Below are 25763 nucleotides of genomic sequence, written 5' to 3'. Positions count from 1 at the left end.
CCTGAGTTGGCGTGAGAGGATGAGTCATTTACTGACCTCTTGATGGCTCTGTCACAGAGCTCCCCAGGGGACAGGTTTCAGGGACTCCTGGAACATGTAGATGACAATCCACACAGTGGATTGTCAGGACAAGCCCTGGGAGCTTGGGGCTTAAGTGTGCTCTTTACGGGGAAAACCAAAGAATGGTGTTTGATAAATGCTCACCCAGACTACTGCCAGTCCCATCCAGAGCCGGGGCAGAGGCAGCACAGGGCTGCACACTTGGCCCAGGCTTCCTCTCCCACCAAGGGAACATTCTTCAGATGAAAAGAGCAGAGACAGACAGCAAGAGAAGAGTGGGGACTTTGAGTGGGGGGAGCGCCCAGCAACATCCTTCCCAAGCGATGTCAGCAGCCGTGCCTCTTCTGCAGGTGTGGTGGCAGTTACTACCTCTTCCTGCTCTCCTTACTCTCCTTGCCTAATACCTTACAAATAATGATTATAGCAATTACAGCAATAACATTCACCCCCTGGCAATGTTGGTTGTGTTGAAGAACATTCATTTCCTCTCTGCTAGATATTGCTCTGTCTTTGATTTTATTTCTTTGAAATATCATAGCAACAAAAACTCAGCATATTCTATTTGATTCTTTCCAAGTAATAATTATGAGCATCTTATGTTCAGGAAAAGTCTTTTGTTTCTTTTGCTGGATAGCTCATACAAACAGGACTTTTTCAGCTATGTTAGAAACGTGATAAATCAATAATAAAAGTACCTTTTTTTTTAGACCTTACCTAAAAGCATTGGAAAACTTAAGAAGTTGAGCAACTTGAATGCAGACAGAAACAAATTAATGTCTTTACCAAAAGAGGTATGTGCTAGAGAATTACTGTGGTAGTGATTATGAAGAAGTAATAACACTGAAAGGATCAAAAATGCAAGAGATATTTTTAATGTTTAAAAGACCAATGTGGCACTTTGTAAAGGAATGCATATAAAGCAGGTTGGAGAAACTTTTATCAAAGAGTGATTATCAGTAGTATGAAGAAGACTTTGAAAAGGTGAATTGCCAAAATTTTAAATGAAGAAATAGGTTGACATTTGGGGCTTGACATATAGAGAGAATGATGATACATTGACATACATGGATAATTGAGGAGTTTAAGCAGAGATAGTGGGTGACTTTGGGCGTGATGGTTGAATTTGGTATGAAATGAGATTCTGTCCCATAGTTGTGATTATAAAAATAAATCTCCATGAAGCCATGTTTCTGGGCAGAGCTTTCCATGCCTCCTTGTCTGAGATGAGGGTGGACCTTTTACCAAGACGTAGTAGAGAGGATGGCCAGTTGGAGCTACAGCAAGTTAAAGCTCCTAGGATGTTTAGACTTCTTGTCAGTGCTCCCAGCAGGAGAAAAGAAACAATTTGTTTCCACAGTGAAGAGTGGCTCTGTGGACTGATGAGATGAGCACTTTAATTCTGTTACAGGCTGATAGAGTTTGATTAGAAAAGGGTCAGACAAAGCTTGGTTTCCCTCCCTCCTTCCCTCCCTCCCTTTGTATTTGTACAAGGGAGTTGTCATTCAACAAAGCGGTTGGTGAATACAATGCATCTTGATGAGTGTTGCCCCTTTCAACATTCTCATCCCTCCCTCCTACCCCTTCCTCCCACTTTTCTAAATTCTATGGGATATACACTGAATTCTTGGCTGCATTCTTCTCCCCTTCTCTTCATTTATCTATCCCTCTCCCCTTGACCTTACTGTACCTCCTTTCAAGTAGCAGAGCCTAAAACTAAGTTTAAGCTTCCCTCTTCCCCTGTCAGCTGAGCTTTGGTGAGACTACCTCTTTGTGGTCCTTACCTAAAGAGGCTATTTCCTTTGTGATCTGGTCTCTGGTCTGGAACTGTTTTCTTCATAGTTCTCTATTTTGACCCATGTCAACACTGATTTCAGGATGTCATCTGACAAGTCAGAACTGAGCACCATGATTTCCCTAGGGCCACTTCTCAATATGAATGAGCTTGGCCCATCATGTTTCCTCTCTCCTCTTTGGTGGGCTTTTTGCCCACCAAACCCAGTCTTTTCTGGGTAAGATGGCCAGCTTTTCTCTAGGGGAAGCGAGAGTATATAAGTTGGCTTTGTAACCTGATATATCCTTAAATAAGAGCCCTGGCTCAGCAGCATGACTTTTCTCTGTCTTAGACAAACTAGAACTAAAAAGATTCTGCTCATCAAAACATTTTGGTTCCAGTCTCTAAACAATAGAGCAACAACACTCAGCTGATATTCTGAGCACTAATGTTCCTCTTGCCAAAAAGCACTCGTAGATGGCGTAGACACTTGTGGAATGGCTTAGACACACAAACAGTGCAGAAATGAAAGCTTCACTTCCTCTTGCTCAGTGCCATGCCCTGTACTAGAAGCTTTCAGTGTGCTGGTCCACTGGCCCCGGGTTGATGCTGAGGCCTCTGCCCAGGCCCACGAAGCAAGGAGTAGATGACACCAGACTCCTGAAGTGAGCTTCCATCTCTAGTCCAGTGGGCCATTCAAAACAGAGCATTCAGTGGTCACACTGTTGACTTGTGTAAGTGGAGGAAGGGCAGGAATTTACATCAAAAAGGAAAGATCAAACCACCTTTCGTTAATATAGCTTGGATCTGTTTTCAACACAAATGCTTCACATTAATCCCTGTAAGTTTAATCCCACTCCAGCTTTTCTGGGCCTCTTTTGAATTCTCTTTCATAGGTACACGTTCTAGACAGGAACTTGAGAAGCTCTTCATCACCATTCCATCCCCATTCCTCTTTTCATTGTTAAGAAGTCATGTGTTCTCGGATGGGAAGGTGGACATAGTGCCTGCTGAGTTTGCTTAAGTTTACTGGGACAGCACCTGATGATGTGAAAAGTAAAAGCCCTGTGACATTTTCCTAGCTTTAATGCATTTTAGCCATCATATTTTTGTCCACTTTCTGCTTTAGAAATGACAGGGAATGAAGTTTGCACCTTTTCTTCCAGCTTCCTGATAAAGTAGTGAGTGGTTGAGTTTGCAGCAGTGGAATCTTTTCTAACGTAGCATGGGCCCTGTACACACACACACACACACACACACACACACACACACGCATGCACGCACACATACATGGTGTAGGAATGCTGCTGGGTGCCTGTCTCCAGTTCTGCTATGGGTCACAGCCTACTGGCTTGAGTGCTTGTTCCTCCATGTGCTCCTGACCTCCCATTGTGTTACGGTGGCCTAGCAGCGCTGTTGTGTTGCATGTCTCTGTTTTGCAGTGTGACAGGTCTGTATGTGTACATGTGTATTTACGCGTGTTTGCACACATGGATGTATACTAACTTGCCTCCACATCTGAGTCCTTTTGGTCAAACCCTGCATTTTTCTGATTATATTTTTTCAAAAGCTTATTATTTCCTCTTGGGACAATTAAGTTGTAAAATGAGATATCGAAATCAAATTGCAGAGCAACTCAATTTATACCCAGAACCCAAATTGTATCAGTTGCCATTGGTTTGCTATGCTAAATAGTTCTTTGTATATTTTGCTTTTTTTTTTTTACCTTGAAGTCCTTGCATATTGTCAGTTTTATGGCTTCTTAGTCTGTAACAGCATTAATGTGTGTTTATTTTTCTCAGATGATTGAGGGGAAAATGTTTGCACTATGTTGGGTCACAGTAATATATTCAGTGTGTGTTTTGTGGTGTTATTTGTAGTAAACATTTGCAAATCAATGAATGTTTCTTGTTTTCTTAATTGTTAGCTGCTTGGAAGTTTAGAAAAGTCAGGTAAATTTGCTATCTTGTAAGTATTGTTCAGACGACACTTGCATTTCCAACTACTACTTTGCTTTTTAATTGCATGAAGGTTCAAATTGGCTGGCTGCTTTATGTCTCCTTCATTGTAAAATATTGGCATTAATTCTAATTTTTGTTTAATGACTGCATGGCCTGGAACTTTATGTTGTTATGTGTCTTCCAGATGTTTTTTTTTTAAAGGTTGTTCTCTCATTTTTCTGTAAATTCCATTGTTAAGTGATTCTGAGTTCTGAAAGGCATTACTGAGCACTTTTCCATCTTCACGACTCTAGCTCCCATGGAAAAGCTAGATTCGCTTCATTTGCCGCACAGGGCATGCTTCTGAGGTTTCGAGACACTTATTTGTGTCTTTTGTTTCTCATTCTCTTGCTTACGTATTTATACTTCTGAGAAAGAGCGTCCCTTCAACACGCATAGTTTTCGAGGTGGGAAGCGATCAGGCAGTGTTTGACTCACCATGACCAGGAAGTGAAGAGAGACGATCAGCCCCATGGGGCCCAGGGGGAAGGGATGAGTGGGAGCAGTGGCTGGCCACCCTACCTCAGCTCAGTCTGGATAAAAAGACACGATTAGACATGATACAAAATATGATATGTAATAAGATATAGATAGACATCTCCAAATTAAGAGTGCAGTTTTCTTGCATTGAGTCAAAGTGAAAGTAATCCTGTTCACATTTACTTAGTCAGAAGAGACGAGATAGAATTTGTAAGTGAAGGCATTTTTAAAAGAAAATTCAAGGCAACTATAGATATTAATTTCCCATAAAGCTTGTTCAGATACTCAAATATATCGATGGTGATAACCTATCTGGTGATGATCTTTCTGCCTTTTTATTACACTTTTAAATTGTTGTGATTTGTTTCTAGTATATTCTGAAATGAATTGTTAATAAGATAATGCAAAGCCTAAGAACATTAAAGTATATATACTATTTCCTTATATTTTAAGATAGTGAAAGCATTTCTAAACTTGAAAGAGGAAATAAGCCATAAGAGTAACAACTGATGAATTTGTCTACCTGAAAATTAGATTTGTGATCTACTAGAAAATAAAAGCAAACTTGGAGCAAGAAGACATTTACATTCCCAAATGAAAATTTCTCCTTATTTCTGTTAGAAATTCTTTTAAATCACAGAGAAGAATGTACCCACTATATAAAGGTAGAGAGAATCAGAAAGAAATAAGTGACACACAGAGAAAAAAAATAGAAATAGCTCCTAATGTGAAAGTATTTCTATCTCATTGGCATTTGCAAAAAAAAAGAAAAAAAACCACTGAAGCATTTTAACCCATCAAATTTTCCAGATTTTAAGTAGAATAAAAGATAATTGGCAGATCTACAGGGTTGTATATATTATGCATCCTACAAGTAAGTGGGGCCTCTATGGATGTTGGAGGGGTGTTATATTATTAAAAGTGTGTAACACACACACCCTTTTTGTAGGACAGTGTCCAGGGCTGTACACTTAAGAACACTGCTCAGGAACCCTCATCACATTTGTGCAGGAGCAACTCCATATAGAGCATGTATAGACACAGAGAACACAGCCTAGGCACTGGGCCAGGCGCTTTCCTGCCTTTTCTTGTCTAATTTGCACCAGTGTTTGTGAGGTATGGGGAAAATCACTGCCAATGTCTATCAGATTGTGAAATGGAGACTGAGAGAGGTCAAATCACACAGTAAAAAAGTGACAGAACCAACTAGCAACCTCAAGTCTGGAGGTCTGTGAGATAACCCATTATCATGTGTGGAAGGAAGCATGGATGTGACAGGAGAATAAGTGCTTGGTTGCGTCTGTGTGGAAGGTCATGGTTCTCATTTCATTCGTGTATACATGTGTAATCCAGATGCATGGACCTGAAAATATTAATACCCGTTCTGTCTTTTAGGAGTTCAATAATTGCTTTTTACCTGCTATCCTGTACTTTTATTTCATTTTTAAAAAATTCAGCCAGCATAAGCTACTTGATAATACTCAAAACAAAAGAAGAAAAATGCCACAGCTATTACTGAATGTTAGTAATTCAGTAAACCCAAAGCCACACGATGTCCTAAGTGTTTGTGATGTTGGGAACATTTGAATGATCTTGTGTGGACAGTGCTGGGACAGTGGAGTCATACAGGACAGTACAAATTCAGCTTGTACTTGGTCCAGGATTTGCATTTTGTGCTACGAGTATAGGAAGGAGGGTGCTGAGAGTGGTGGGCATTCTTTCCCATGGAGGACAGCTGTTTCGCACAGTGGGGTGTGAGGCTGACTACCTCTTACCTTGACAGGCTTGGACCTGAGCACCCCTCCAGGGGCAGTGCTGCCTGCAAACACCAAGTTGCATTGCTTCCCAGAGCTGCCCCGTGTACAGACTTGGTGCTGGTCTGCAGGTCTGCCCCTGCAGTGAGTGGAGTGAATGAGTGTCAGCAGTTGAGGAGAGTTTCGTGATTTAGCACAGACTCCAAACAGCCAAGTGAGGATTCTCGGTACATTCTGTCATTCTCAGAGAATCCTGGTCCAGCCCCTTGCATTCTGGGAAGGTGCTATTATGTGGTTTAAGGGAAGTTTAAAAATATCAGTGTCCAACATAACTGGTAATAAGTTATTTCAGCAGTGACTCTGCTTCCCAGAACTTCCAAGTATGGGAGACATTTTATCCTCATGATCACCAACGAGCCCTCACACTCTTCCCGTGACCCCTAAAGAGAAAATAAAAGCACAAGGAGACACAGGTGTGGGAGACATTTTATCCTCATGACCATCAAGGAGCCCTCACACTCTTCCTGTCACCCCTAAAGAGAAAATAAAAGCACACAAGACACACAGGTGTGTCCTACTCAGATGGTAGGAGTCCCTCATTAGTCTTGATGCAGAATGACATGCAGTGGGATATGCTGGCAGGAGGACGGTTCTGAAGGTGTGCTGAGGAAAGTGGTGGCTAGCACCAGCCGGGTTCTGGGGACACTGGGGTGCCTAGGCATCGATGGGGCTTCGCCGCCTGGACACCGGTCACTGCCACATTTGTTGGGCAGCAGCACCAGTGAGCTTTTACACTCGGCATGCAGCTGTGTGAGTGGTTTTATTGAACATCGTCTTCTCATTGTGTTTGGTTAAAGTAGCAAATCCAGACCCACAGAACAGATGGTGGAGCCTGCAGCCAGCATGTGTGGTGGTGCCACCATGTGTCTGGTCCCTCAGAGGCTGACAGGGAGCTCTGTCTTTTCAGCTAGGATTCTGATGACGTACTAACTCTTTCTGAAAGCCAGAATGTTGTGCCATCCCTCGTCTGGTGGCACTGGAAGGAGACTGTGTCGGCTGAGTGTTCACCTGGGACAGCGCATGCCCTGGGAGCGATGAAGGCATCCCAGGCCCCTCCCCAGCCACACATGCTCGACACCAAGAACAGCACAGGTTGGGAGTGTGACCACTGGCTTCCGCAGCCGCAGGCTCGTGAGGCTCTAGGCTTGCTTGGCTTCCCAGAGGAGCGGAGACGGAACTATAAACAGAGTTGATAGCTCTCACACCCAGTGAAAGCTCATACTGTCTCCCCCAGATAGTGAAGGCACAGTCACTTGATTTGAACTTTTAGAACCCCTCTGACTCACTTTAATTAGTGAGTGTTTGTTTACTATTCAAGAATAGAAATGGAAAGCGGATAGACGTAGAGTGCTCGTAGTGCAGTGCAGGGCTGGGCCTGTGAGGCTGGAGGCGCCGTGGGCTCTCAGCCCTGTGCCTCCTGGCTGGTCCTTGGGCCTCCTGTGTGTACCATCGAGCTAGGTGAGGAGGTGCCAGCTTTTGCTGAGTGCTAGGGCCTGCAGGTCCACACAGGGCGTCCTTCATCCTCACTCACACGCCCCTCTGCTGGGTGGGGTAAGGAGGGGCCCGTGGGAGGCTCAGGCACCCTTCTTAACCAGAGAGCTTTGTGACGACTGTCCAGGTGACCAGAGATTCTGGCCAGCAGTTCTTAGGAGGATTGGGGGCTTGTTTCTTCTTCTAATCTGGGTGAGGCCGTGATTTCCTTCTTCAGTGGAGAGAAAGGTGCATGGAAGGTGCAGCTGTCTGTCTGTCTGGCCTAGACCAGAATTGGGGCTCCACCTTAGTGAAACATAAGGATCCTACTTCTGTGGTTATGGCTGCAGAGGAGACCTACCTTGTTGCCATTGCTGTGTCTGTAGACAGGACTTTGGAGCAAGAAGTAAACAAAGTGTATACATTTAGCTAAATGAGAGCTATGCATGGTCTGTGGATGGTTGTGGGCAGTGGACAGTTGTCAGGGCCCTGGCTAGACTGTACAGAGACACACAGATAAACTCAGTCAAGAATCCTAAGTTGTTTTTTTTTTTCTTTGCCCTGAGCTCAGGGCCTGGGCACTGTCCTTGGACTTTCTCAAGGCTAGAGCTCTACCACTTGAGCCTCAGCACCACTTGCAGCTTTTTTCTAAGAATGTGGTACCAAGAAATCGAACCCAGGTCTTTGTTCTTGCAAGGCAAGCACTTTAACCACTAGGCAAAACTCCCGGCCTCAGGATTCCTAAGATTTTTGAAGAGACCTTTTGCCCTTCAGAGTGTTGGACCATAATTATTAAGGAAATACAGAATACAATTTATCATATAGGCCTATCACGTAGGCCAATTAATATTATATGGGCAGTTTATCATGTAGAATAACATCACACAGGCCAGATGGTTGTAGGAAGGCTTTACAGAGGGATCAGAAGACAGTCAGTTAATTTGGGTAACAGGCAAGATTTTTTTCTTTCAGTTTTTTATTATCTTTAAGAAATTTTACAAAGGAATCATCATTTAACAAAGAAGTTTATGAATATAATGCATCTTTTTCAATGTCAATGCCACACCTTTCATCGCTCTTATCATCCTTCCCTCATTATTCTTAATTTTGTAGATTATACATTATCTTTCCTTCTCCTCTTCATTCTACCCCTCTCCCTTTGACCCCACCTTACCCCTTGCAGGTATCACTTTCCTGATATTTATTTTGTTGTTTACTCACCCATTAGAAAGAATGTATCATTTGTAAATAAATGGAAGAAAATGGGCTGGGAGTTTGGCCTAGTGGTAGAGTGCTTGCCTCGCATGCATGAAGACCTCAGTTCCATTCCTCGGGTCCACAGACATAGAAAAATCTGGAAATGGTGCTGTAGCTCAAGTGGTAGAGCTGTAACCTTGACAAAGCCCAAGGACATTGCTCAGGCCCTGAGTTCAAGGCCCAGGATGGGCAAAAAAAAAGGGAGGGGTGCGGGGAAATGGAAAAAAATAGAAATGAAAAGACTTGGAGAAATTATGTTAAGTGAAGTAAATCAAGCCCAGAGAGAGAAGAACACATGTCTTCCTTTTTTTTTGCCAGTCCTGGGGCTTGAAATCAGGTCCTGAACAATGTCCTTGGGCTTTCTTAAGGCTAGTGCTCTACTACTTTAACCACAGCACCACTTTTGGCTTTTATCTATGTATGTGGTACCAACAGGCAAGATTTTAAAAGGCAGAAACAAGAGAGGTAAGGTTAAGAAAAAAAAAAAGGTATTTTTTCACAGTAGAGTGAATAAACCAGTTTGACTAGGGTGTGAATACTAAGAAGAAAGGAGGACAGGCAGCCTTAGGCCTCTGCCTAGAGCTGTAGACAGGTAACTATGGACAAGTGCTGGTCTGTGTTTTTTTTTTTTTCCCCGTCAGTTGTGGGACTTGAATCTTGGGCCCGTGCATTGTAATTATCTGTGGGTTTTAATGTGTATTTTCATTTGTATCCATTATGGTTAAAGATAGTAGCTATATCATTTCTGAAGTCTGAAAAGATTGTGCATGGAGCAGTTTCATGAATATGCAGGCTGGTGTCTAGAAAAGGGCAGAGACCATGGAGGACTGGGGTCTGTGGCTCCTCCTCCACACGTGAGGCCTGGAGCTCTACTTTCTCAGGTATTGGGTCATCCAAGGTACCGCTGGGCCTTCCTGATCAGGAGGAAGGCTCAGAAGCACGCTGTGCATTATGGAGTCATGCACAGTGTGCTGTCCAGGGTGGGAGTTGTTCTGCTGGCTCTCGTCAGCTTTCCTGACTGAAACCCCAGCAGATCTCAGGGGAAGTTTTGAGCTCTTTGGTACTCTGCTTTGAAGCCCACGCGTACAAAGTTCGGTTGCCTTTAGAAGCATGTAATAGAAGTTGAGACGGATGTTGATGTGGGTTGATATGCTATCACAAGTTGTGACTGAGGAGACTAATGTGTATTTGTCAATTTCACTTTTGCTTTCTTTTTTTCTTTTTGCCAGTCCTGGGCTTGAGCTCAGGGCCTGAGCACTGTCCTTGGATTTTCTCAAGGCTAGAGCTCTACCACTTGAGCCTCAGCACCACTTCCGGCTTTTTTCTATGTATGTGGTACCAAGGAATCGAACCCGGGTCTTCATGCATGCTAGGCAAGCACTTTAACCACTAGGCCAAACTCCCGGCCCCTCACTTTTGCTTTCTAATCATCAAAAGCGAAAGGGAATTTACTGAGTTGCTCTGTGACTGGCCAAATCCCTTTGCAGCATACCTGCTACCTGCCAATACCCTGTATGATCTTCTGGTGCCCCCCTCCCTGTTTATAGCTGGAGCATGAGAAGGAAGAGCAGAAATTGAACCGGGTGTGGTGCCAGTGCCGTCTCTGGCCTGACTTGTGCAAGTGGAGTGGCTAGGCTCCCACGCCAGCAAGTTGGGTCTGTCTGGGCTTGTGTGGCTTGGGGACATAGCAGTCAGATGTGTTGTGTCAGAAGCCAGCAGGGGAACCCAGCTTCTCTTCCAAAACGGCACTTTTGAGCTGCATTGCACATCTTCTCAGTTTAATGTCTGTTTAGCATTTTGAATGACTCAATCACATTGGGGCACTGTGAGACTTGAAATCATGTGATATATTTTGTCTTTTTGATGATGTTTGATCAACAGAGTGCCTGTCTAGCTCCTCCCTGTCCCTGCAGCATGGAACAAAGCTGTGTTTTCTCTCCCACTGTAGATTGGTGGGTGTTGCAGCCTCACTGTGTTCTGCGTGCGTGACAACAGGCTGACTCGCATACCTGCAGAGGTGTCACAGGCCACAGAGCTTCATGTTTTAGATGTGGCAGGAAACAGGTAAGTGAATCCCAGTAGGCTTTGCTTGAGAGACACAAATGTGTGCCCCCAGCCTGGCCTCTGCCTTGCTCCACATGACAGAACAGCTGGTTACATTAAAGGCCCAAGCTCTAGAAGGTTCTTGAGTAATTAAGCCATGAGGGGGACAGGTGAGGGATAATTTGAGCATGGGACACTTGTCCAAGTGGAAATGCTTTTGAGATGTGAGGGGAAGAACACTGGCCAGAAAAGGATGCGGGACTTACCTTAGATTCCCTCATCCCGAGTGAGTGTGGATCTGATTCAACTCTGTGGTATTCAGTTCTGTTCTGCTTTGAGGTGGAGTCTCATATATATTGCTCAAGATTCCTAGGTCAAGCCACCCCCCCCCCACCTGAGCCAAGTAGCTAAGACTACAGGTTATATACTACTATATCTGACCGAAGGGATTTCTTTCTTTCTTTCTTTCTTTCTTTCTTTCTTTCTTTCTTTCTTTCTTTCTTTCTTTCTTTACTTTTTGTCTGTCGTGGGGCTTTAACTCAGGGCCTGGGCACTATCCCTGAGCTCTTGCCTCAAGTCCAGCATTCTACCACTTTGAGCCGTCCATTTCCAGTTTTCTGGGACAATGTGGTCCTTAATAGCTGGTTAATTGGAGAGTTTAGACTTGCCTGCCCTGGTTGGCTTTGAACTTCAGTCCTCAGATCTTAGCCTCCTGAGTAGCTAGGATTACAGTGTGAGCCACCAGCACCTGATGGCTGAAGGAATTTTTAACCAGGGCTCTTGATGGCTGTGTTGGTGACTCTGAACAGAGGAGACAGGTGACCAGACATTGTCCAGCCCTTGCCACCCTGCTGAGCATAGGCATCATCATAGTTCTTAGTGGAAAGATGGTTCTGATGTTTGCAAAACTGTTCTTGTGTTCATAGAAGAAAGAAGAAATGAATGTTTGTTATGCTTGGAGTGCAAAAATCGAATTAGAAGTTGGGTTACCTAGCTGTCACCTGAGTGCGTCCATGTATAAACAGCCGAAACCAGGCAACAGCCTGTTGAAGTGTTTAATCACCACCTTTTAAAAGTATTGCTACTGAAACCAATAATAAGCACGGGTCACACAGCTCGCAGAAGTGTCACACCATGGGAAATCTCAGGAAATGGAGCAGACGTTTCTGTGTCTCCTCTCAAGCCTATAAAAATAGTACTTGCCAAGTGAGAAACTGCATGTTAGTGTGCAGAAGCTTTCTGGTAGAGAAGAGAGGGTGAGTTACAGCAAAACCTGGCTCTGGAGCGCCATGGAAGCGCAGGATAGAGGCCTTGTCCAGCAGTGGGAAGGAGGGAGCTAAGGCCCATCCTTAGCTCCCTAGGGCACGGAACCCACAAATATTTGCCAGCTGCATATAGTTGGGTGTTGGACTCTTCTTGCAAGAATTGTAGTACCAAATGGCAGAAGCATGGATAGACTGTTGTGATAATATTAACTAAATTTGTTTTTTTTTGGTTGGTCGTGAGTCTTGAACTCGGCCTGAGCATTGTCCCTGAGCTATTCAGCTCAAATCTATGGCCCTATTCCTTGAACCACAGCACCACTTCTGGTTTTCTAGTAGTTCACGGACTTTAGTGCCCAGGCTGGCTTTGAACTGCGATCCTCACATCTCAGCCTCCTATGTAGCTAGGATGACAGGTGTGAGCCACAGCGCCTGGCTTAACTAAAATTTTCATTAAAATTAAAACAAAAAGTTTAAAAGACAACCAAACAGTATGTTCTATAACTGGAATACTGAGCAGTCAGAAATGAGATTCTTTTCTCTGTGAGGTGACATGAGAGGACCCGCAGAGCTGAATGAAGAACAATGGTGTGAATGCTAGGAAACATCACTTCTGCCTTCTTGTTTGCTGAAACAATACCATGTCCTACAGTCTACCAGAATGTGAACACAAGTCTCTGAGAGGTGGCAGAGATGTGAGAGCACAAGGACTTTCATTTTAGAGATTTTTGGTATTATTTGCTTGATTGCAATGATTATAAGTAAATACTTTTTAAAACTTTGCTTAAAACTAAAATATTCCAATAAATGGGCAACAACAGATACAACTTTTAAGTTGTAAGCTGTATTCAGCCACAGGGTTATCATTGCATGAATAAGCTGGCCACACTTAGTTATTAATTAAGAAAGGAATTCCTATTGTAGTTCTGAAGCAAGGAAGGTCACAGGCCCGGACCGGGCGGTTGGCCGCTTCTTAGCTCTCGTCCTTGTACTGTGGGCATAGACAGTAGCCTCAGGCTTTTGTTTTCTGGGCAGTGTGGTCCTAAATAGCACGTGTGCGGTGGCTGTGATGGCTGATGCCCCGTCTACTCTTGGTAATGGCATAAACAGAGACATAGTCTGAAACCCTCTGGAAAGCAGGCTGTTCTTCCTACCCATCTTTCAGCTTGTAGCTGGGCAGGGTCACCTAGAGAAGGAAGCCGTGGTGAGACTCTGGGAGTCCATCCCGGGGGACTGCTAAGGCAGATGGGGGCAGGTCCTCTTTCCTTGTTGACCTTGGACTGCCCGAGGAAGGTTGAGAAGGACTAGTATGTGCTGTGACCTTGCCTAGGAGGGGCCATACTGACGCTGGCACTTCATTGGAAGGAAAGCCTGTGTTTGAGACAGCGTATTTGTCTGAGCTGAACTATGATGATAAGAACTGCTATTGCAGTCTGGTCATTTATTCCAGCTTTTCCTGTCCTGATTGTCGTATGTGGGAGCTGTGACTCGTTTATTACTGACGCTCGCTCCCTACTCAGCGTGCAGCCCCGAAGCCAGTCATTATTGTGAATCCACATTGTGATTACCTTGTTCTGCTTCTCAGGCCTGCCTTTTCCTTATGTTGTCAGGATGAAGGAAGGTGCTGGATCTCACCTGCGTGCCACCCAACACTTGAAACTTTAAACAGCCTCATGGGGTCAGCTTGTGAGCTTTGAGGCAAATAGGGAAGGTTTTCAGCAGATGCTGTCTCCATGTTCTATAAATGAAACTGAGGTACATGAAAGCTTTACCATGTAGAATGGATTCATGGATTTTTTGGATGGTCCTGGGCATTAGCCCTGGAGCTTCACATGTTAGATGAACACTCTGCCATGTGAGCTATGTCTCTTGTACTCTAACCCTTTTAAAATGTTGTTTTTGAGATAATCTTGATCCCTTTCTCTGGACTGGCAAATTCAAAATCTTCCTGCCACGCCTGCAGAGTAGCTGAGACTAAAGGCATATGTATGTCTTTAACTCCTGGCAAATACTCTTTTTTTTTTTTTTTTTTTTAACTTCCTTGCACCTGAAAACATGTCAGACAGGTTTTGGCCAGGAGAGAAATCACTTGTGCGTGAGCACAGGGGCTGAACGGTGTGTGAGGACAGAGCCTGAGTGGGAGTTGGGCTGAGGCCTTGTCCCTGTACTGCTTGTGGAGGCTGGCAGTGTGCCATGTGGATTCTGGGTCCAGCCCTTGTGCTCTTGCATGTCCACAGCCCATGTCCATGTCACAGGCCCTCCCCAGGGCATGGGAGTGTGTGTGGGGCTCGTGGAGGCCGATTCACAACAGCCCTGAACCTCTCAGCCCAGGCTTGGCACACCTCTGTACACAGGCCTACCACGCTACACGAGCTGCTACAGGAAAGGAATATTTTCCCATCTCCATACCTAATACGTTGAGAACCTTTCACAAATTTGGTTATTGTGAAAACGTTGCTGATACAGTGTCACGAATACTTTATGTGAATGTTGATGATTATTTCATTCTTTAAAGTAACTTACCCAGTTTTTGTCTGGGCCTTACATGAGTTTTTTAATGTTGGAATGCAGCTTTCCTTGCATGTATGTACAAGTCTAGTGTATGTCTGTGAACCTGTTGAGTATCTGGTAGTTTGGTATTAATATGAATATGGGGATTTAGTATTCACCTACTGATGATGTGGTTGAGTCCCACGTGTGCTGACTAGAGGTAGGGAGGTCCTGTCTGATGATGTCACTTCTCAGATTGGTCTACAACCTGGTAGCCCAGAGCTGTGCTCACATGGAAATACTGGGTGAAGTGATTACAGCCTGAAGTTCCATCCATCTTAGAGGGCTTTCAGAGTTGCAGGCTAGCATGGTCATTGGTTTCCATTCTTGGCATCCTTGCATTTTGGACTGCCTCATTCCTGCATGGGGCTGTCTGTGCATTGTAGGAAGATGGGCACTGTTCCCACTCCCATTTCCTGGCCCTGTGGTGACAGCCAAAAATGTCCCCAGTTTGCAAAATATGAGGACCGATGCTCTGAAGTAATATTTGCCAGTATCCATGCAGATGATTTGGGAAGGCTTTCTCTACTAGACAGAATTGCAGTTAATCCGTGAATCTTTGTGTAAGAGTAAGTGTAAAAGTAATCTTGGGTGTCCCATTGCAGCTTACAAAGTACTCTCAAGTGGTCTTTCTATGTGAATATCACTTACTGCCTCAGAGCCTGAGCAGGGGGGATGTCTAGAGCCCAGGAGATAGTGATGGAAGGTGGGATGTCTCAAGAAGCTCCCTAGCGAACATTTTTGCTCTGAGGCCTGGAGCTCCCGAAGAGAGAAGCCAATGCAATGCCCTACAGAAGGGTCTAGTGCACAAATCTCCTATCTCACTATCAGTCACATCTTCTGATAATTTCATCTTACTGTAAACCTCCTTTCATCATAACTCACATCTTCCAGTAATAATATCTTTTTATAGATCTTAGATCTTGCCATCAATCCCATCTTCTCATAATCTCTTATCTTATTATAATTGCATCTTTTTACCCTTGGAGCCCAGTCTGGAAGCTGGTTTTCTCCCTGTCCCTAATGGTTCTTACTGGCAGAAGCTGATTTCCTGATGGCCTCTCAGGCTGTAGCGTCCTCTGTTTCCTGTCAGGTTGCTGCACCTGCCTTTATCACTGACTGCCTTGAAGCTGAAGGCTCTGTGGTTGTCTGACAACCAGTCCCAGCCCCTGCTCACATTCCAGACAGACACCGACCACAGCACGGGGGAGAAGATTCTGACCTGTGTCCTGCTTCCACAGCTGCCCTCGGAGCCTCCGTGTCAAGGTGAGTGGAGGGACAGTGTTCTTGTGGCCACAAGAGCAGGCTGGGGCACAGGGGCTCCTCTGTTCACAGGGACTCGCGTCCCTGGAGCCAATCCAGAGCAAACATGGTTGGGTGCCCCCGGGAAGAGGGCCCACAATGTTTGCCGAACAAGGACCTATTTGTTGTGTCTGAGATTCTGTAAGCAGCTGTTTAGCTATGAATTATAGTTAAGGCAGAGCATGTGGTAGGTACCCTGGGAAGGGAGAGTGCCCTTGAAGTCCAGACTAAGAGTTGGTAGATCTGTGCTCAGGTCCACGCACACACTGTCTGTGAGCTGGGGGGTTGGTGTGAGTCATTGTATCAGTGTTTTAGATTTTAGAAAGTTATTTGTACTAACATCAAAATGTTGTTATAAATTTGTTGCTGAGAGCTAGATGTGATAAAACTGCAGTGCTCTGGGGATGAGGGTCCCCAAGGGGGGGTCCCCAGTCACCTGACACCCAGCTGTGTGAGGTGAGCCCTCAAGATTCTGAAATTGAAGAAAGCACCAGCATCTACCACCTGTAGCCACAACACAGCCAGAAACATTCTGAAGGGATTGTGTGAAAAAGAACTATGAAGGCATGTGGACCCCTAGTTACTTGGGGGCAGAGGCTGGAGGGTCAAGGTCAAGGTCAGCTTGGGCATGATAGTCTTTAGTCTTCCATCTTGGCTGTGGATGAGCACATAGTTGCAGAGCCAGCCCTGGGGAAAGCATGATGGCTGCACACAGTGGTGTGGCTGTCATCCAGTGACATCAGGAAGAACAAGCAAGACCTTGCTTCAAAACTACCCACAGCAGAAAGAGGTAGAGCCCTCCCTGTAACACACGACTTGAGTTCGGTCCCCACTACTGCCACTAGGAGTTTATGTATGTGAAAGGATCATGTTCAGTGGCTGACTTCTGTTATGAAACATTAAACATCTTAACTTAGAAGCTGATTGGTTCCCTCTCAAGTACATATTGCTAAGAAGAAGGGAGTGGACCTGCATAGGCCCTTTGCTCTTCGATTTTGATGTATATATTTGTCACAAAAAACAAAGTGGGAGGTAGAGCCAGTGGATTGCACTCTGTAGCTGAGGTGCTACACTCCAGGCTCCATCCATCACAGGGGAGGGGCTGCCTCCCCTGCTCATGGCCCCTGTCCCCACAGAGAGCCTGCCTCGCTGCGGGGCACTGGAGAACCTGGTGAGCACGGTCTCCGATGACGCCTGGGACGAGTGCGCAGTCCATAGAGTCAGCGCCATCCGGTTTTTGGAAGAGGAAAAGGATGAGGACGACACTGAGACGGTAGGGAAGTGGGACTCCCCTGCCTTCCTGGTCTGTACTTGAGCGATCAGCCCTCGGGCCAGGAACCGAGTTTCCTGTGCTCATCCCCTGCGGTGCCTTCCTGCCTTGTGCTTCCATGCGTAGAGTGTGTGTGTGTGTGTATTCTCTCTATATATGCATTTTAGAAAACAAATCTCTTGGAAGTTATGAGTACTGAGTCGCAAAAGATAAATAAGGCAAATGAAATTCTTTGGTCCTCCCCTCCCTTTTATTTGGGTCATGTGTCTCTATTTCTCTGTGATAGTTTTCTCACCTGCCCTTTTCTGTGTCCTTAAAACTGACAAATTTATTTTTGTTTCCAAATGAAATCTCTTCTCCTTTCTTCCCTCTGCTTCAGGTAGGTCTAGTGCAGTCTTAGCAGCACTACCTTGAGTTTTATTTAGAAATCAGGAATAGCTAGGTGCTGGTAGCTGGAACCTATAACTCTGGAGACTGAGAGCTGAGGATCGCAGTTCAAAACCATCCTGGACAGGAATGTCTGCCTGGGTAGGAAAGTCTGTGAGATTCTTTTGTTTTGCCAGTCCTGGGCTTGAACTCAGAGACTGGGCACTGTCCTTGGGCTTTTTCCTCTTGAGCCATAGCACCATTTCCAGCCTTTTCTGTGTTTGTGGTACTGAGGAACTAAGCCGAGTTCTTTATGGTCGCTAGGCTAGAACTCACTAGGCCACACTCCCAGCCCCTTTGAGCCCCTGTGAGCCTCTTATCTCCAGTAAACTATTCAGAAACTAAGTCAGAAGTGACACTGTGGCTCAAGTGGTACAGCACTAGCCTTGGGCACAAACAGGCTCACGTGTGACTGTGCCCAGGTCCTGTGTGTTCAAGCTCACGACTGGAAGGAGGGAGGGAGGGGGTGGAGGGAAGAAGGGAGGGAAGGAAGGAGGGGAGAAGGGAGGAAGGAGAAAGAAGCAAAGAGGAATCGATTTCAGAAAGCTACTCATTCTTTCTTTCATGAGCCTTGGAAATGTTCCAGAACCCAGCACCCCAGATTTGACATCCTTGTACCATTGGAACCTGATTAGCAGAGCTCTGAGGCCTTAGGGAAGGGCTGACTAAGCTGTTGCCCTATCTTTGATTCCAGTCATCAGAAGATGGGACGGGGAGGAGTACGAGTGGAGTTGGGGAGGCAGCCTGACCTCTGGGATTTGCGCTCACCACTGCGTGTGTGATTTTCTCAAGGCCTTATTGCTTCGTCAGCCATTCTTTTCTGTGTTTTGTTGACCTAGTGTGGCTCCCCAGAAACTCCAGGGCAGGGCGTCTGGAAGATGTAAATGCTGTTTTATGAGCTAATGAGCATGTAGCCCATTAAACAGTAGAAGATCTTACAAATTGCCCACGCCCTGTTACTTCTCTTCCAGCACTGTGGTCTGTCTTGGGAGAGTGTGAAGTCCTACCAGTGGCTGTGTAACTAGCACACAGAGCAGAAGGAAAAAATGAAGCCCTCTCTTGACCTCAGGGTTGAAGGAAGCCAGATCCTTTTGGATAGATTTAATTTGGGATTTTAATCTATTTCTTTGTTTTTCCTTTCTATACCTTATCATTATAGCTTAAAAGTGTAATTTTCTTTGTTTATAGAAGTTTATTTCACTTGGTATTAATTTTTTCTTTTTGGTTGGTGATGGGGCTTGAACTCTGTCAAGGCTACCACCCTGCCTCTTGAGCCTCAGCACCACTTCGGGTTTTCTGATGGTTCACTGGAGTCTCATGGACTCTAGTGCCCGGGCTGGCTTTGAACCACGATCCTCAGATCTCAGCCTCCTGAGTAGCTAGGATTTCAGGCGTGAGCTGCCAGTGCCCAGCCTAATCTCCTATTTTAAAAGGTATTCATGTACCCTAGGGAAGACAAGCTAAATGAAACCTGGTCGTGTTCCCCACCCTGCCAGAGAGCCCTGTGCAGTGCTGTAGGGAGCCTTCCTCCTGCCCCCACTCATAGTTTGCACGGGTGGAAGGCTTGCCTGGGAATGCCAATCTCGTGGAAAATGAGCGGGACAGAGCCAGAGCATCCCTCTCTCCACTGTGCTTTCAGAGAACACTCCAGCGGCGGGCCACGCCCCACCCCGGGGAGCTGAGGAGCATGAAGAGGACCGTGGAGAACCTGCGGAACGATGTGAATGCCGCAAAAGGACTGGACTCAAACAAAAACGAGGTCAATCACGCCGCCGCCGACCGGATGACCACCACGTCCGTGTAGCTCCCACCACCGCCCCTTCCCGATGGCTGCCTGGTCCGGGTCTGGTGAGCACTGCACCCGAGCAGCTACTCCTCAGCCTCACCTCCCATGTCCCCCACTGGGGAGCTGCCCCATCGGCTTCTCCCTCCCCGGGTCCAGTCCAGTCGGATGCTGCTCTCTTGGGAAGTGCCTTACTCACCCCTCTACCAGCCAGCACCCTGGCAAATGCACTCCTGGCCTGAGGCTTTTGTTGGTTTGATTTCAGCTCCTCTTTGTCCTGGGGGTGAGGGAGAGTGGGAAGGGGACCCATACACAGAGCCAGGACAATTTGAACCCAAGTTCTCTTGGATCTACTGTTGTTGAGTAGTTTTATGTTGGGGGAGAAATTGACACTTTTTTAAAACTTTTTGGCAGCTCAGATGGTGTAAATTTAAAAATTTTGTATAGGTATTTTGTAACAAAAATATGTATTTCCTTTTGTTATTTTATCTTGAAGACGGTACATATTTTAGTATTTGTGCAGAAAAACAGACCCGTCTTGCAGTGTTTGTTTTATTTGTACCATCCACTCGTGCCTTACTGTACCCCGTGTCATGTCAAATCAGCTGCAACGGCAGCCCCGAGAGCTGAGATGGGAGTAGGGTGTGCTCCAAACTCAGGCAGCTGCCTTCTACTCATCTACCTGGAAGAACTGTTTCTAACCAAAAAAAAAAAAGATGAATTTATCAACGATTCTAAGTCAGGTTGGTGGATGTATATTTCGGAAGATGAACCAAAGGATTAGACTGCTTTTATTTCATTCCTTACATTTGGACTCTTCGTGGATACACCTGTCCTCATGATGCAGTATCCTGTGCCTGCTCCAGTGGTGTGTGTGTGTGTGTGTGTGTGTGTGTGTGTGTGTGTGTGTGTGTCACTCGCTTGCTCACATAATAAGGTAAGAGCAGAAAAGCACAAAGGAGCAGCTGGCTCAGAAACTCAGTGGATTATGTGCTGAAGAGAGCAAACCTTCTTCAAGAAAGCTTTAAGAATAATATGTCCAGATATCAGATCACAGTAAAGGAAAATGCCCTACTACCCTAACAGAAATGTTGCTATCTTTACAAGTGCAATTTAATTTGTAAATAGAATTTGAATCAGAGTATAACAAAATACTGCTTCAAGATTTAATTTTAAATCTGCTAACTTAAGGGGTATTGGGTATGTTTTGGTATGTTTGTTGATTTATTTTGTATGCTGTGACAAAAGAGAATTGTGGTGTCTGGGAGATCGTGTGGGGCTTGGAGGTGGGGGGAGGTTTCCATTAATAAACTCACTCTGGACATTGGCTGTGCAGCGTTGGGAAATGATTCTTGTGTGTTGTGCCGCAGCAGCAGGTAGGCTGCGTTCTGCTGTGTTCTCTGCCGTGAGGCTGTCAGTGAGCAGCTCATTTGAGCAGGCCTCGATGGGAGCTGGTTAGCCACAAGAAAGGCAGATTCGATTCCAGGAGCTCATGCATTTCTTCTGCCTGCCATGGCTGTGGCTTGTGCCATGCCCCAGAAGATGCAGTGAATGGATGGGTGGAGACTGGGAAAAATCCTTTCTGCATCACTTACTCTGGAAAGCCTGCCCTGCTGTGTGGCATGCACAAACACCATCTAGGGCTATGCAGTGCAGCTACTTAGTAATAGACGTGATTTGGGATACTGCAGCTGTATCGTGCCCAGAGACTTGAAATCTCACCTCACCAGTTAATACTGATTTGCTTCATGCAACGTTCCAAAGCGTCAAGTAGAATGACTAGGAAAAAACCCACCTCTTTATTTGAGAAAGGTCAACCACCTTAAAGAGTTCTAATACACTTTTGTATACTTAGCACTCACCTTCAGCAAGTCCCATTCTTTGCTTTAAAACATGCAGCTATGAAGCTGGGCTCAGGTGGCTCACACCTGTAGTCCCAGCTACTCAGGAAACCAAGAGTGGGAAGATCTGAATTTTGAAGCTGTTGGAAAGAAAAGTATATAAGACTCCATCTCCAGTTAGCTAGCAAAAAGCTGGGCTGGAAGTGTGGCTCAAGTGGTAGAACACTAGGTAGGCAAGCAAGCTTAGCAAGAGCATGAGGTCCTGAATTCAAGCCCCTGTGTCCCCAAGCAACAGAAAACTCACGAGAAGATGGCAGCCCCATGGAATGCTTTTGAGGAAAAAAAAATGAAGTGTGCTTAGCTTACAAGTACACTTTATACGTTAAACTCAGCGAGCATGCCAGTGGAGTCACTCGTATAGACAGGCTTACTGCATGGATCTGGAAAGCCTTCGGAGCCTCTGCTCCTCCATCTGTAGGCTTTAAGGAGGACTCGAAGAACATAAGCCTCCACAAAGTGGGTGGCTGCCGTGTGAGACCAAGAGACAGGGTTCTCCGGAATGAGGACATACTTCAAAGTTTTACCTTGACGTGTTCACCTGTGGTTTATATTTTAACACTCAGGACCTCCTGCTGCCCTCAGTGAGGGGATGACAGGCATGTACCACTGTACTTGGTTCTGAAGAGGGCATTTTCTGTTTCCAGTTTGAGCTCAGCTCTGTGTGTGCTCAGCACTAATGACGAGTCAACACCTTTTCTGCACTGCCTATTCTTAGGTATATTTTTAGATGCATAGTCTTGCTTCCTGTCCAAGGGTACCTGGACTACATTCCGCCTATTTATGCTTTCCACTAAGTGAGGATGACAGGCGTGTGCCACTGTGATCTTAGCTCGTGAGATGGGTCTCGTGAACTTCTTTTCCTGGGGCTGGCCTTGAACCTGTTATCGTCCCTGTCTTAGCCTCTTAAATAGCTAAAGCCACAGGTGTGAGCTACCAGCTTTTAGTTGGATGAGGGGCATTTTAATGTATTCAAGGGTCTGGCTGAATAGTTAGATTAGCAATGGTGTCTCGTTTCTGAAATGCCCTAATTTTGGTAAGCAGCCTGCCATCCCAAGCTAAAGGGAATCCCTCCCTCAATCTCATCAGACACCTAACTGAGAAAAAGAGTCTCCTTTTCCACAAAACATCCCCTATGCAATGACCTCAGTATCCTTGGTTTGCACATTTATTACCTCATTTCTATGTTTGTTCTCCCCAGGTTTTCTTTACCTACTTTCCTGCATCCTGGTTGGTCTCTTCTCCCCCCTGCAGAGGCCCTAGTCAGTGAGAAAGGACAATAGTTTTAAAATGTCAACCATCTCTGGAGAAAACCTTCCTCAAAAACTAAATGCAGGCTGATTTGGGGAGTGGAATGTGCTTCCACTTTATTAGAGTGTTTTCTCCTTCAAAAAGCCAGCCAGCTGGCAAGACAGGGAAGCTAGCCAGCGGGACCTGATTGGCGGTGCCTGTACAATTTGCAGATAGATGGGTTTTGTACCTATAAGCTGGCCAGGACAGTGGAATTTGAAGCCACGGGAGCAGGGTAGTCGCTGCGGCAGGCATAGAAGTTAGCCCAGGGCTCCTGAGCTTTGACTGGTTGTCACTGAATTGGGTTGACTCTCCAGGTTTCTTTGAGGTAGCAATGTTTGACTTTAAACAGATGTACTGCCCCTGGGTATAGTCAGAAAGTGGTGATAGTGCTGGGAGTTTACAATTGGAGTTGGCTTTATCACAGTGCTGAGGTGCTAGGTGAACCAATGAAGCTGATTTAGGCATAGCTCATGGACGATGACTAGGGTGGAACAGAGTAAAATTCAGGCTGCCTTGAGCCTTGTTTGTGCCTTGAGCTGAGAATGCCATGATTCTTCTCCCCACATGGTCTACCATGGTACCCCACAATGCTATGGAAATGCTCAAAGATTCTTTGCTCTACTGTCTCACTGCAAAACATACAGAATCACATGGAATTCCACTTGTGGGTGACAAGAAAAGAACTGATAGGATCTCAGCATTAAGCTAAATGGCAGCCTAGTAACTGGCTCTCTGAGAGAGCTGTAATTAGAAATTAGCTTTAGAATGAGCTAATTGGTTAGGAATGATTTTTTTTCTTTTATTCCTGGCTACTTATAATAGCTTACCCTTAGAGGATAAAGAGATAGTGAAAAAGAAACATGCGAGGATGCACCCTTACCTTCATTAGTTTGAGATTAGTGGGATGGAGAGAAGAAGGATGACTCATGATATTTTTTTTAAATGTAAAATTATCCTTTAGAAAGTATTGTCGGGAAAGATTTGGTAAAAAAAAAAAAAAGATTGCTCTCATTTGAAAACCGTCTCTTAAAGAAGCAGAAAAGAGGAAGAACAGAAAACATAGGTAAAATATGTATTTGAAACTGGCTCTATCACCCTGGTGATGGAAAGAGAAAACTGTCTTCCTGTGGCAAGAAATGAATTGCAATGGGTACCCATAGGGTGGCACCCTATATTGACACAGCATAAACAGAGGCTACAAATTCTGATTCCTAGATGCACTCCTCAGGTGGGTCACAAACAGTGTTTTATTGCTTAAAAAAAAATAAAGTTGACAAAAGTTTTCCAAAGAATGAATGGTCCAGCCTTCCATGGAGCACTTGAAGAAAGTTTTGGGGAGCGCTGGTACTGGAGCTCTCTGTCTTCAGGTTCACACACCTGGCTGTGGCTCCCTGCCCCCCTCCACTTGTAGGTGTCAATGCTTGTTTGTTTAAACCTCGCTTAACATAGCCAGAAAAAAACAACACAACACGCTGGCTTGTCTGGGCATTGAAAGTTCTTCCTGAATTTTTCTGTCCTGCCTACTACCCCCGAGGCATATGGGTGGAATGGGTGGGGTGAGTTTCGGCGTTGGTTGGAGAAGTTTCGAGAACAGGCTGTGGGCTGGGTCTGTTGGTTTTAGTCATTTTGGAACATCTGCAGGGTCAGGAGCATGGCCATCTGGCTACTGGAGGTTGTCATGTTCTTGTTCTACAGTGTGCTCGCAGATGCACCTCTGGGGTCCATTATGGCAGGGAGTGTGCAGTCCTCTTCCATGCTGTGTTCTTACCTGGACACCTGAAAGGCGTGCAGTGTAGAAAAGCCACAGGTAGACCAGTAGCCTCCATCCCAGCCATGTACTTGGCAGCCGATAAAAGTGGGGTACGTGGGCCTCATCCCCAGAAGTCCTTTGCCACTTGTGGTGACTTAACATTTGGCTGCCATCACAAGTTCAGCAAGCTTATATGGTGGTGAGCCTGTCACAGGGAAGTGTCCACAGCCCAACATGAAGCTCTCTGTGGTTCATTCTCCGTGCCCAGCCCCCGTGCCTCTATTTGGGATTCTTAAGTTCAAGTGACACTGTTCAGTGTGGCCAGGCCTGCCTCACTTACCAACACATGACGTGTGGCTCCCATGGGCTTGCAGAGTCCACTGGTGACTTGGATAAAGCCATTCCTGGAGCCTCTCATTCAGATAACTGGGTGGCTGTTTCCAACAAGTTCTTGTGTTTCTACTGAGTTTTCTTTAGCAATTCCCAAGGCTGCTGTGCTGCTGGTCCAGGGAACACAATTGGAGAACCATTGCTTTAGTGTAAGGAAGCTTGCCTTCCTTTAAGGTGAGGGTCTTGAAAAACCGTCCTTCATTTTGCCTAGCCTCAGTTGACTCATTAGCAAAATGGGAACAATACTTACTCCAAGACTTGCTGATGGGTTTGGGGGTGCGAGCAGCCCAGGGGAGGCTTCTAGTAGCTTGTCACTGAGGCTGTGTACAGAGGTGTGCTAGGGGTAGGCACAGGGCATCCTGTCTCTTCAGCCATGCGCCCATCTGAGCTCTCGATGACATAGCAAGCTGATGGGAGCAGGGGATGAGCTCATAGGAGTAGCCATGCCACCTCCCAGGTTGCTGGTGGAATTCTGCCATCTTTCATGTCCTGGCCTCAGAATCCCCACTTCACCCTCTCTGTGTTCTTTATGCAGGGCCTGGAGTCCATTCTCCTTATTCAATGGCTTTAAGTTCTTTTTATCCATTTTTATCCCCTTACCCGCAAACATGCCTGACTGACATGGAAACAAATACCACACACACACACAAGTACGTAGTAAGCTTTTCATTGTTTACAGCGTATGTTTGTATGTGTGCATAAAGATATATCATGAGTTTGCTGAGCATGTTGGCAGCAGTGTTAGTGTGGCTAGCATAATGTTTGCTGTCCACAGGTCACCCTTCCCTCTTTCAGAGACATTGGATATTTGCTGTGGGGCTGTCTAATTTATTCAGTAACAATCCTATTAAGATGAAGTCCAGGAGTCCGTTGAATTTCATGGTTAAATATTTGTTCACATAGGTCACAGAGATGAGATGGCTCTCAAAACCTTAAACTAGTTT

General features: G+C 45.5%; 1 protein-coding gene across 2 annotated transcripts in view; it reads left to right on the top strand.

Moving 5' to 3' along the window:
• Lrrc1 (leucine rich repeat containing 1) overlaps nt 1–20804 on the top strand; it is a 97272-nt gene extending 76468 nt beyond the window's left edge. For both annotated transcript variants that reach the window (XM_090355473.1, XM_090355472.1), the window contains exons 10-14: nt 768–851; nt 10801–10916; nt 15801–15973; nt 17146–17282; nt 19345–20804. In XM_090355473.1, coding sequence (XP_090211599.1) covers nt 768–851; nt 10801–10916; nt 15801–15973; nt 17146–17282; nt 19345–19509 — 675 coding nt within the window. In that variant the 3' untranslated portion in view covers nt 19510–20804. The remainder of the gene's footprint in view (nt 1–767; nt 852–10800; nt 10917–15800; nt 15974–17145; nt 17283–19344) is intronic.
• Nucleotides 20805–25763: the final 4959 nt, after the last annotated feature.

Source organism: Megascapheus bottae, chromosome 22, assembly GCF_031878675.1.
Source record: "Megascapheus bottae isolate mThoBot1 chromosome 22, mThoBot2.hap1, whole genome shotgun sequence".
Lineage (NCBI taxonomy): Eukaryota > Metazoa > Chordata > Mammalia > Rodentia > Geomyidae > Megascapheus > Megascapheus bottae.
The sequence above is the reverse complement of the archived record's forward strand: the minus strand, read 5'-3'. Positions and strand labels throughout refer to the sequence as shown.